Raw genomic sequence first — 12,021 nt, forward strand, 5'->3', positions numbered from 1 at the left:
TGATTTTAATTTGGCTAAGGCATAATATGCTATCATACTTTCTATGAAGCTTTTGCTAAGGAATCTTAATAAAATTAAAAGTTTGAAGGGTAATATAGTTTTACCCATTTAAAAAAATTGTTTGTAAAGAACAGCACATTAATTGTTTATAGATAAGTGGGTATTCCAGATTTTTCAAATAGCCCTAGGACCTGTATTTAGAAAGAGTTCTTAGGCAATAAAAAACCTAAATTGTAATTAAGTACATTTTATAATATAGCCATATTTGTAATATTTTTCTAAGTAGGAAATACTTTGACACAATTAATCTGAAGCAGCAAGTTTACGGATGTAAAAATTTTATTAAAAATACTCAAGAAAAAAAAACTGCTTCAAAATATTCAAATTTTTCTACTCCTAATAGTAAAGGATACTTTTTTCTTCTTTAAATGATGAGATTTTATGAGTATTAACTTAGAATACAGAATTATAAATATCAGATACATTGAAACTAATAACTATGAATACAAACAATAAATTTAATCTAATAATATAGTTTCCTCTCTATCAAATAACTGATAAATTCTTACCCCTGAGTCTGTCCAGTCTACACTCAGAACTTTGTCTTCATGAGCAGCCAGATCATAGAGAGGAGCCTTACAACTAAAGATGAAAATATTAACATGTTATATGCATTTCATAGTATTAAACAAATATATGTGCATAATCACTTACACGCTTCTGAAAATTTTAGTTTGCCATCCTTGTCCCAATAACCATTTAATCTTAAAATTCTGAGTGTTTTCTTGACTGTCTCTCCCTGTATCATTAACAGATTATGGGTTTGGTTATTGCCTCTCCATTCTACTTGTAGAAATATGTAAATAAATTATATATACACTCTCTTGGAGGCCCTTTGCATATATTATTATTGTAGCCCTACCTAAAGAAAGGAATCTGTAAATTTTTATCTTTAAAAAGTATATATTTTTATTATGCATGGGGATGACCCAGAGAGATGTTATGGGGAGGGGAGGTGGGAGGGGGTTCATGTTTGGGAACACATGTAAGAATTAAAGATCTTAAAATTAAAAAAATAAAAAACTAAAAAAAAAAAAGTATATATTTTTATTTAATTTCCTATTAACCTAATTTCTAATTTGATCAGTTTCATTCATTTAGGCCACTTGCCTTCCAATTCTGTGTCATATTAAGGCTCAGGATTCTTTTTTGCTATTTTATGTAATGAGGTGAGAAAGATGGATTTCATAAACTTGTGTATTTTTTTTTTTTGGCAAAAGATAAAACTATCACAAATTCATCCAGAATGCAAAAGATAACATATTGAGAAAATTCCTTTGATCCTGGCCTTTCTTTTTGATACCAATTATGTATCATTTCAGGGCATATGACCAAGAACATGTTTTTCACTGTTCTGCTTTTGGATAGTTATTTCAGTGTTCATTTTCTTTGTATTCAACAGGCAATTGATATACTTCTTTTATTAATCATAAACAGGAATTACCTTCTGGTATCCCACAGCTTAACCATGTTATCTAAAGAACCAGAAATGAGCTGCTGTTCATGGGTAGGAGACCACTTTACTGATGTTACCCAACCTGTATGTGAGGTTAGGGACAGCGACACCAAAGAACCATCTGAACAAAACAAAACAGATAACGATTATTAAATTTTAGAAAAGAGAAGTAGGCAGAACACCTCCCTCGCCCCCCACATCAAATTTCTAGAAAATTATCTTTCAAAGGTCCGTCTAGTCAAGGCTATGGTTTTCCTGTGGTCATGTATGGATGTGAAAGTAGGACTGTGAAGAAAGCTGAGCACTGAAGAACTGATGCTTTTGAACTGTGGTGTTGGAGAGTCCCTTGGACTGCAAGGAGATCCAACCAGTCCATCCTAAAGGAGATCAGTCCTGGGTGTTCTTTGGAAGGACTGATGCTAAAGCTGAAACTCCAATACTTTGGCCACCTCATGCAAAGAGTTGACTCATTGGAAAAGACTCTGATGCTGGGAGGGATTGGGGGCAGGAGGAGAAGGGGATGACAGAGGATGAGATGGCTGGATGGCATCACCGACTCAATGGACATGAGTTTGCGTGAACTCTGGGAGTTGGTGATGGACAGGGAGGCCTGGTGTGCTGCAATTCATGGGGTCGCAAAGAGTTGGACACGACTGAGCGACTGAACTGAACTGACCTTTCATATACAGCTCTAGTGAGAAGAGACATTGATGTTATTCACCCATGTTTTCTCCTGGAGATTTACATAACTCACCTTTAGTTCGGGGATCCCACAGTCTGATATGCCTATCTGTACTTCCAGATGCTAAACGTTTACAAAGTGGAGAATAGGAGATACAATTAAACACTTTATTTCCTGTCTGGGAAGCAGAAAAAAAAAGGAAAGAACATGTAACCAGAGTAGGCTAAAAGTGATCATCTCCTAGAAGTTTACCACTTAAAAGCTCAAAGTTAAAATAAGTAAATTTTTAATTAAAAAAAAAAAAAAAAAGCTCTATCAGAGAAGCACTGAATTTGTAACTCTTACCAAAGTTGACTTTAGACTGCCAGACTCAACATCCCATACTTTAATCGTGTGGTCCCAAGACGCACTGCAGATTTCTTCAGCATCTGACCACAGAACTGAGGAAATGGCTTCCTTGTGGCCAGAGAGGGTCACAATGGGAGTCTAGAAATGAAAAGACACCCAAAAGGGAAAGCATTTTCAGTTCAGAGTGATCAAAAAATAATAGTAGCTATTACTTCTGAAACCCATATGCCAGATATTTTGTCAGGTGCATTAGCCCTCCTGTCCTGCCCTATTTCATCTTTACAGCAACCCTCTAAGAGACACTTCAGTTGAGAAAGATAACTTGCCCAAGGTCATGCTGCTTAAAGAAGGCAGATTTGAGTTTGAACCCAAATATTACTCCAAAATTTGTAGTCTTTCCACAAGATTCTGTTGCTACTCCATCTGCTCTACTTTTCATTTTCAGGGATATTAATATCGACACTAAAGTTTCCCAGTTGACAAACATGTCACATGTAGAAGCTAGGAGGAAAAGCCCTGAGGGCAGAAAGATGTAGGTTTGAGTTAACGTGCTGCCATTTTCTACATGACTCTTCCAGGTTTATTAATTTCAATAAGTTGTTCTCACCGCCTCATTTCTTCAGCATCCAATCTTTAAATAATATCCCTGGTTCATTTATTAAAACTCCAAAATCTCTAACGTCCCTCTCAAATTAAAATCCTCAAATGAGGTAAGGTGTCTGTATTAAACACAAGGAAAATGTAAAAGAAAGAGGGAAAGAGCTCTGAAATGAGGGATACTTTTTTAACTCTGTTACATTTCACTTCCTTACATGTTAAGGGAATTACAAAGGTCCAGAAAGAAAAACAAATTTTAGCCTTTCCAGGCCACATACAGTCTCTTCTACATATTCCTCTTTGTTTTTAAAGCCTGTTAAAATGTAAAAATCCCTCAGCTCTCTATAGCACAAAAATAGGCCAGAGTGACAGCTCCTGTTGGGCTGTTATTTGCCACCTCCTGGACCAAATGATCCCTAAAATCTCTTTTCCAGCTCTAAAATTTTCCTGAAAGAGGTAAAGCAACCTGACAGAGAAGTGAGGAACAGGGCAGCCTCTGTTGTGATCCAAAACAAAAGTAAGGTAACATAGAGATAATCAGAGATTCCAGGATAGGAAATGACATGTAAAATGATGGGTAGACTTAAATGAATAAGCAATTCCATTCCTAGGTATGGAATTGGAATTGAAAAATGAAGACTTTTCAAGAAAAATGGAAACTTAGGTTCATACAAAACACTGCCCACAAGTGTTTCTAGCAGTTTTATTCATAACTGTCAAACCAGAAACAACCCAAATATCCTTCAACTGGTGAATGATTAAACCAACTGTTGTACAATATATCCATACAATAGAATGCTACTCAGAATTTGAAAGGAATATAAACCATGACATGGTGCTTCCCTGGTGGCTCAGACGGTAAAGAATCTGCCTGCAATGTGGGAGACTTGGGTTCGATCCCTCGGCTGGGAAGATCTCCTGGAGGAGGGCTTGGCAACCTGCTCCAGTAGTCTTGCCTAGAGAATCCCTATGGACAGAGTAGCCTGGTGGGCTACAGACCATGGGGTTGCAAAGAGTTGGACACTACTGAGCGACAAGGCACAGCACAAACCATGATATACCCAATAACTTAGATGAATCTTTGTTGTTCCCCTCAAATATATTATTGTGTGGGGGAAAAAAAACCCTTGATGCGAAAGGCTACATACTGTGTGATCCTACTTATATGATATTCTAAAAAAATTCTAGGAATGAAGATTTGATAGAAGTTGTTAAGAGTATATAAATAGAAAAGGTTGACTACAAATGGGCAAAATGAGTTTTAGGGGATGGCAAACTGTTTCATATCTTGAATATGTATTAGTTACATATTATATGTATTTACCAAAACTCAAAAGCTGTACACCAAAAAGAGTGAATTTTCTTGTTTTTGTTGTTTAGTTGCTAAGTTGTATCTGCCTCTGTGAACCCATGGACTGTAGCCGCCAGGCTCCTCCATCTATGGGATTTCTCAAGCAAGAATACTGAAATGGATTGCCATTTTCTTCAACAGGGGATCTTCCTGACCCAGGGACTGAACTAGTGTCTCCTGTATTGGCAGGCAGATTCTTCACTGCTGAGCCACCAAGGATGTAAATTTTTTTTAAAAGAGGTAGAAAAGTCAACTTTGGCACTGTTAACTGCAAACAAACTTCAGCAGAGTGAAAGTGAAAGTGCCACAGTGGTGTCCGGCCCTTTGCAACCCCGTGCCCTATACAGTCCAAGGAATTCTCAGGCCAGAATACTGGAGTGGGTATGCCGGGAGCCAGAGTGAGGAATCCCACCCGTGACAAGGTCATGCGGCAGAGATCTGATGGGCAAGGTCGAGTCAGATCTCAGGTTTCCCCCCTGGTATTTCCTGAGTGTGTACCCCCCAAAATAAGAATATGCCTGCCTGGAAAAAGTCATCTCAAGGCTTTAGTCTTCTGCATTTGAAAGGGTGTTTCAATCCAAAAACCCTTCTGATGGCTTTTTAGCCTGCCTGCAGGACTCGTATAGCTGCGCATGTGATTGTTTGAGGCCTCCTGACCGCAGGAGGCACAGGAAGCTTAAAACATCCTAGGAACGTAGGGGCTTCCGAGGAGTCAAAATCATTAGAATAGGACTGATTAAAGGTTTCATTTGTTGAGCCAATACTTGCTGCCAAATGTTCACATCTTTTACTTGTTGATATAGTTGGTATATAGAAAAAACAAGTAGCAACATTAGATCTTTGAGTTAAGTACCTTCTTTGTTATAACCCACTGCGCCTCTGTTCTATAGAGATGTAACTTTAGTGCTTTAAGGAGATGCAGATTAAAGAAAAACACTTCAGGGGAAACGAGATTAACATTCATTAAGGAAGAGAGCCAAAAAGTGTTAACAAGCCTCTTGGCCAAGATAATGTAAATCACCTGAGACCTTTTGTATACAAAAAGATATACAGAAAGAGTCTGGGCTGCTAACGCTGCATAATTTTGTATTACCCATTGATCTCTCTGTATAATCAAATGTATAAAAGGCCTTGAAGGACAATAGAGTGGGGCCAGTCATTGGAAGGACTGGTTTCCCCGTGTCTCCTCTTTACTCTAATTTCAGGCTGAATTCCTTTGGAACGTGGAGGCTCACCAAGTCTACTTACTTGTCCCGGCTTTTAAGATCCGTAAGAGAGAGAGCCCAAGGCGCCGGCGGCCTAAGGTAGACGGTGCAAGTTCCTTGTCTGGAACTTTATTGGTTTTCCACGTAAACCAAGTTAATCAGCCTCTTTTCTCCACTTAATTTTCCTACTATACTATTTCTTCCTAATCTAATCGTATGTTAATAAATAAATAAGTTTTTCCCTCGCCAACGCCGTCCCCGCTTCGAATTCCCTGGATCCACCGGGGCTGGACCCCGGCATGGGTAGCCTTTCCCTTCTATATTCAGTAGAATAATACTGGAGAAAAGCCATTTTGAGAAAAAATGTAGAAAAAACCCTATTATATGTTAATGTATTAATATGAAACAAATGACCATTAAATGAACTGACTGAGAGTGTTATTCGTGTTAAGAGAAGTCAAATACTAGAAAGAAATCTAGAGAGAAGACAACTATTTTTGAAATTTGTCTTATTTTAGTCTTCACAACCCAACTTTTCCTATTATTTCTGATTTTCACTTCAAATAGCTCTTCTAGTTTTTCTCTGCATTCACAATTTGGCTAACTGGTACAAGGGTCCTAGCTTTTTGGCTTCTCTTAGCTTTTGACATGCCTTCTTCACTAAGCTTAATCATTTCCAGCTTTTGATTTAAAATGTGAGACATGAGACACTGCCTTTCCCTTCAACACCTAGAGTCCACTATAGCGGTTTTTAACTGGCCTGATTTCAATATTATCGAATCTCAGGAATAGGGAGGCCCAAGGAGGGAGACAGAAATGGGGGAGGAGCTTGTCGGTGGAGCAGTCAGGACATACACATTTACTGATTAAGTTCACTGTCTTACAGAGGTATGGTTCATGGCACGCCAAAGCAATTACAATGGTAACTTAAAAGACCACTGATCAGGACTTCCCTGGTGATGCAATGCATAGCAATTTGCCTGCCAATGCAGGAGACGTGGGTTTGATCCCTAGTCTGGGAAGATGCCACATGCTGCAGAGCAGCTAAGCCCGTGCGCCACAACTACTGAGCCTGCGTGCTGCAACTACTGAAGCCTGTTCACCTACAGCCTGTGCTCCACAACAGGAGAAGCCCCTGCAGGCACAGTCAAGAGTAGCCCTCTGCTTGTCGCAACTGGAGAAAGCCTGCTCAGCAACAAAGACCCAGGGTAACCATAAATAAATAAATAAAATTCTATAATAAAAAAAGATCACAGATCACAATAATAATAATTTAAAAGTCTGAGGACTTCTCATGGTGGTCCAGTGGTTAAGGACAGTGAAGGACAGGAAAGCCTGGCATGCTGCAGTCCATGAGGTTGCAAAGAGTCAGGCATGACTGATCGACTGAACAACCAGGGGTTAAGATGCTGCGCTTTCAATGCAGGGGTTGCAGATTGGATCCCTGGTCGGGGAACTAGGATCTCACATGCTGTTTGGTGCAGCCAAAAAACAAATACATTAATTTTTAAAAATGTCTGAGATATTATGAGATTTATTGATATCAAAGTGTGACACAGACATCAAGTGATGAATGCTGTTGGAAATATACCAACAAACCTGCTTGATACATAATTGCCACAAAGCTTCAATTTATAAAAACATATTATCTGCAAAGTGCGATTAAAAATGAGCTATTGGAGAAGGCAATGGCAACCCACTCCAGTACTCTTGCCTGGAGAGTCCCAGGGACGGGGGAGCCTGGTGGGCTGCCGTCTATGGGGTCACACAGAGTCGGACACGACTGAGGCGACTTAGCAGCAGCAGCAGCAGCATGCCCCTATATATGAAGTATAAAACTAGATGAAACTAATCTAAGTGATATAAGTCAGAAGAATGATCACTTTTAGGAGGCTACTGATTTCAAGGGAGCCTAGAAAGAGTCTTCTAGGAGGTGTTGGTAATTCTTGATGTTTTGCTTTGGATAGTGATTACTTGCGTATACATAACTAAAAATTCATTGAGCTGCATACTTCACTATATGTATGCCAAGCTTTTAATTAATATAAAGGTTTTTTAGAAAGCTGCCTTAGGAGTAAAGAATTTTGATCATTCAAGAAGTCTTTTTCTACTCAAGACATATTCTTTAAAGGTTGATCAGATATATGCATCAATAAATTGCCACTGGCACATTATCCAATTGATAAGGCATTTATAATTTTAATTTGTCCTATGAGAAAAATGATAAGGAAGCTGAGTTGCGAATCATTCCACTTGCAATTCAGCAGTCTGTGTTTAAATGTATAAATTGTAAATCACTACTTCCTATTGAAAACAGTAAGTGCTACTATTTATTGCAGTCTACCTGAGTTTGATGAATTATTTGTGATAATACTTTATTCCTCATTTTCAACAACTTTATAAGCTATCTTTTTATTGGTGACTATAAGAATTAAGGTGCAAATGTGTACCTAATTCACTGCATATCCATTAAAGCTGTGAGATAATGAAAGAAATATGATTTCCTACATCTGACTCAGTATTGTTCCTCTCATTAAGTATATTAATTCAGGGCAGATCATAATAAATATCCTTCTAAAGGAACAGAGCAAATATGAATGAACTTTCTGAGTGTAATTTAATTGGATATACTAGTGAAATGATGGAATCAAAACTTCAGAACTCTTGATTTCTAGTGATTTAGGAGATGTACTAGAATTACATCTTTGATGTATGAAACATTAATATTATTACTACTTTTATTACAAGATATTGAATATAGTTTCCTGTCCTATACAGTTAAGACCTTGTTGTTATATATAGTAGTCGGCTAATCCTAAACTCCTAATGTGTCCCACCCCAACCACCACCTTTTCCCTTTTGGTAAACATAATTTTGTTTTTTACGTCTGTGAAACATTATCATTCAACAGTTAGGTAATGAGATACTTAACTTTGTGTAAGCTCTAACAATTAAAAGATCTTACTTTAAAATTCACCATGAGATCAAATAAAATAGCTAAATAACCTACCAGCCTGTAAGCCTAGCTTTTTATTGTTGTTTAGTTGCCAAGTTATGTCCAACTCTTACAACCCCATGGACTACAGCACGGCAGATCTCCCTGTCCCTCACCATCTCCCCGGAGCTTGCCCAAGTTCACGTCCATTGAATCGGTAATGCCATCCAGCTATCTCATTCTCTGTTGCTGTCTTCTCCTTCTGCCTTCAATCTTTCCTAGCATCAGGGTTTTTTCCAATGAGTTGGCTGTTTGCATCAGGTGGCGAAAGTATTGGAACTTCAGCTTCAGCATCAGTCCTTCCAATGAGTATTCAGGGGTGACTTAAGATTGACTGGTTTGATCTCCTTGCTGTCCACAGGACTTTCAAGAGTCTTCTCCAGCACCACAATTCAAAAGCATCAATTCTTCAACCTTCCTTATGGTCCAGCTCTCATGTTCGTATATGACTACTGGAAAGACCATAGCCTTGACTATACAGGCCCTTATCAGCAAAGTGATATCTTTGCTTTTCAACACACTGTCCACGTTTGTCATAGCTTTCCTGCCAAGAAGCAACCATCTTCTAATTTCATGGCTATAGGCAGCATCTGCAGTGATTTTAGAGCTCAAGAAGAGGAAATCTGTCACTGCTTCCATATTTTCCCCTTCTGTTTGCCATGAACTGATGGGACTGGATGCCACAATCTCAGTTTTTTAATACTGAGTTTTAAGCCGGCTTTTTCAGTCTCTTTCTTCACCCTCATCAAGAGGCTCTTTAGTTCCTCTTTGCTTTCTGCCATTACTGTGGTATCATTCGCATATCTGAGGTTGTTGATATTTCTCCCAGCAATCTTGATTCCAGCTTGTAACTCATCCAGCCTGGCATTTTGAACGATGTGCTCTGCATGTAAGTTAAATAAACAGGGTGACAATAAACAGTTTTGTTGTACTCCTTTCTCAATCCCGAACCAGTCATTTGTTCCATACAAGAATCTGTTACTTCTTGATCCGCATACAAGTTTCTCAGGAGACAGGTAAGATGGTCTGTTCCTATCTCTTTAAGAATTTCCCACAGTTTATTGTGATCCACGCTGTCAGAGGCTTTAGTGTAGCCTATGAAACAGAGGTAGATATTTTTCTGGAATCCCCTTGCTTTCTCAATGATCCAGCAAATGTTGGTAATTTGATCTCTGAGGTCCCTCTGCCTTTTCTAAACGCAGCTTGAACACCTGAAGCTCTCAGTTCACGTACTGCTGAAGCCTAGCTTGAAGGATTTTGAGTATAATCTTACTAGCATGGGAGATGAGTGCAATTTTACAATAGTTTGAACATTCTTTAGTATTGCCTTTCTTGGGAGTTGGGATGAGGATTGACCTATTCCAGTCCTGTGGCCATTGCTGGGTTTTCCAAATTTCCTGACATGCTGAGTGTAGCACTTTTATAGCATCATCTTTTAGGATTTTAAATAGCTCTGCTGGAATTCCATCACTTGCACTAGCTTTATTGGCAGTAGTGCTTCCTAAGGCCCACTTGATTTCACACTCTAGAATATCTGGCTCTAGGTGAGTGATCACACCCTCGTAGTTATCAGGGTTATTAAGATCTTTTTTGTACAGTTCTTCTGTGTGTTCTTGTCATCTCTTCTTGATGCCTTATGCTTCTATTAGGTCTTTACCATTTTTGTCCTTTATTGTACCCATGCCCATCTTCAGATGAAATGTTACTTTGATTTTTCCAGTTTTCCTGAAGAGATCTCTAATTGTTCCCCTTCTATTGTTTTCCTCTATTTCTTTGCACTGTTCATTGAAAAAGGCCTTCTTGCCTCTGCTGTTCTCGGAACTCTGCATTTAGTTGGGTGTAACTTTCCCTTTCTCCCTTGCTTTTTTGCTTCTCTTCTTTCCCCTGCTATACACAACCACTTTGCCTTCTTACATTTTTCTTTGGGATGGTTTTGTTTGCTGCCTCCTGTACAATATTACAAACTTCTGGCCACAGTTCTTCAGGCGCTCTGTTTACAAGATCTGCTCCCCTGAATAAAGTGATGAGGCATGCCGTGCAGGGCCATCCAAGATAGACAGGTCATACTGGAGAGTTGTGACAAAATATGATCCACTGAAGGAGGGAATGGCAAACCACTCCTGTATACTTCCCGTGAGAACCTCATGAACAGTGTAAAAAGCTTAATGTCATTATATTCAGTGACTCAAAATGCAGCAGTTTCATAATAAAAATTTAGTAATCTACTAAAAGAAAGTCTAATTATGGTTGAAGTACCAAGACAAAAGGAAACTAAGTACAGTAAAGTACTGTCAGTTCTCACGAATACTTACCCTTGTTAGTCCCAACTGCTCTGTTTTCTGTTTCTTTCTTGGTCGATTTGTGGATTCTTCCATTTCATCTTCTTCATCTGTAGGAACTATATCATAGAGAAGTAGATATGATAAGTTTAAAATTTAAAGTAAATATTAATTACAGACAATCTCAAAGGATTCTTATATTTCCGGGCATATACTTCATGTTATCTCAACTGGTTAGGAATGAATATATATTTTTTTATTTTGGTTAATGGAAAATCCTATCTAAAAACAATACATTGGTTACCAATCTTCCAAAAGGAGAAAGCAAAAAATAAAGTACATTAAAATCCTAAAATCTAACCAGTTTGGTATCTTATAAAGATTATCATTATCAACCTTCATCAGTTACCAGATCTATGAAAAGTTGCTTACTACTTTAGTTGTAGGAGAGTTTTGACAAGAGTGTATTTAAAGGGAATGATATGGTAAATAAACACGTTAAAAGGACACACATTCCAGCCGTCTTTATTTTTCTTGACTACTTCACTTTTATTTTTACTGCATTAAAAAAAATTAATTTTATGTATTTATTTTTGGCTGTGCTGGGTCTTCACTGCTGCATGGCCTTTCCTCTAGCTGCAGTGAGCAGAGGCACTCTCTGGTTGCAGTGCCAGGCTCTCGGGTGTGCGGGCTCATGAGTTCAGCCCCTGGGCTCTAGAGCACAGGCTCAATAGCTGTGATCCATGGGCTTAGCTGCTCTGCAGCATGTGGAATCTTCCCAGACAGGGATCAAACCCACGTATCTCCTGCACTGGCAGGTGGATTCTTTACCACTGAGCCACATGGCAAGACCTATTTCACTTTTCTATCAATAAATTAAAAGTGTTTCATAGTTTTATTAAAAAAACAAAAACAAAAACAAAAAACTTTGCTATCCAGCATTTGGCTAGGTAGGAAACCCAGATAAACAAACCATAGAGCTTAATGTTTTCTAACTGTTTATAAATGTCATGTGCTTTTCCCAGAATGACTATAAGCATCTTAAGGG

The 12,021-nt window shown here is 38.4% G+C and overlaps 1 protein-coding gene across 4 annotated transcripts in view; it reads right to left on the reverse strand.

Annotated features, from left to right (window-relative positions):
- The window catches only part of WDR12 (WD repeat domain 12), a 31,016-nt gene that overhangs the window by 6,110 nt on the left and 12,885 nt on the right, over nt 1–12,021 (reverse strand). For all 4 annotated transcript variants that reach the window (XR_009599404.1, XM_060410275.1, XM_060410274.1 and 1 more), the window contains 5 exons: nt 11,007–11,092; nt 2,544–2,684; nt 2,271–2,376; nt 1,505–1,637; nt 570–642 (listed from right to left, as the gene is read on the reverse strand). Coding sequence is in view for 3 of the 4 variants with exons in the window: in XM_060410275.1 (XP_060266258.1) it covers nt 570–642; nt 1,505–1,637; nt 2,271–2,376; nt 2,544–2,684; nt 11,007–11,092 (539 nt within the window). In the remaining variant the exon portion in view is untranslated. The remainder of the gene's footprint in view (nt 1–569; nt 643–1,504; nt 1,638–2,270; nt 2,377–2,543; nt 2,685–11,006; nt 11,093–12,021) is intronic.

The sequence above is a fragment of the Ovis aries genome, chromosome 2 (genome assembly GCF_016772045.2).
Source record: "Ovis aries strain OAR_USU_Benz2616 breed Rambouillet chromosome 2, ARS-UI_Ramb_v3.0, whole genome shotgun sequence".
Taxonomy (NCBI): domain Eukaryota; kingdom Metazoa; phylum Chordata; class Mammalia; order Artiodactyla; family Bovidae; genus Ovis; species Ovis aries.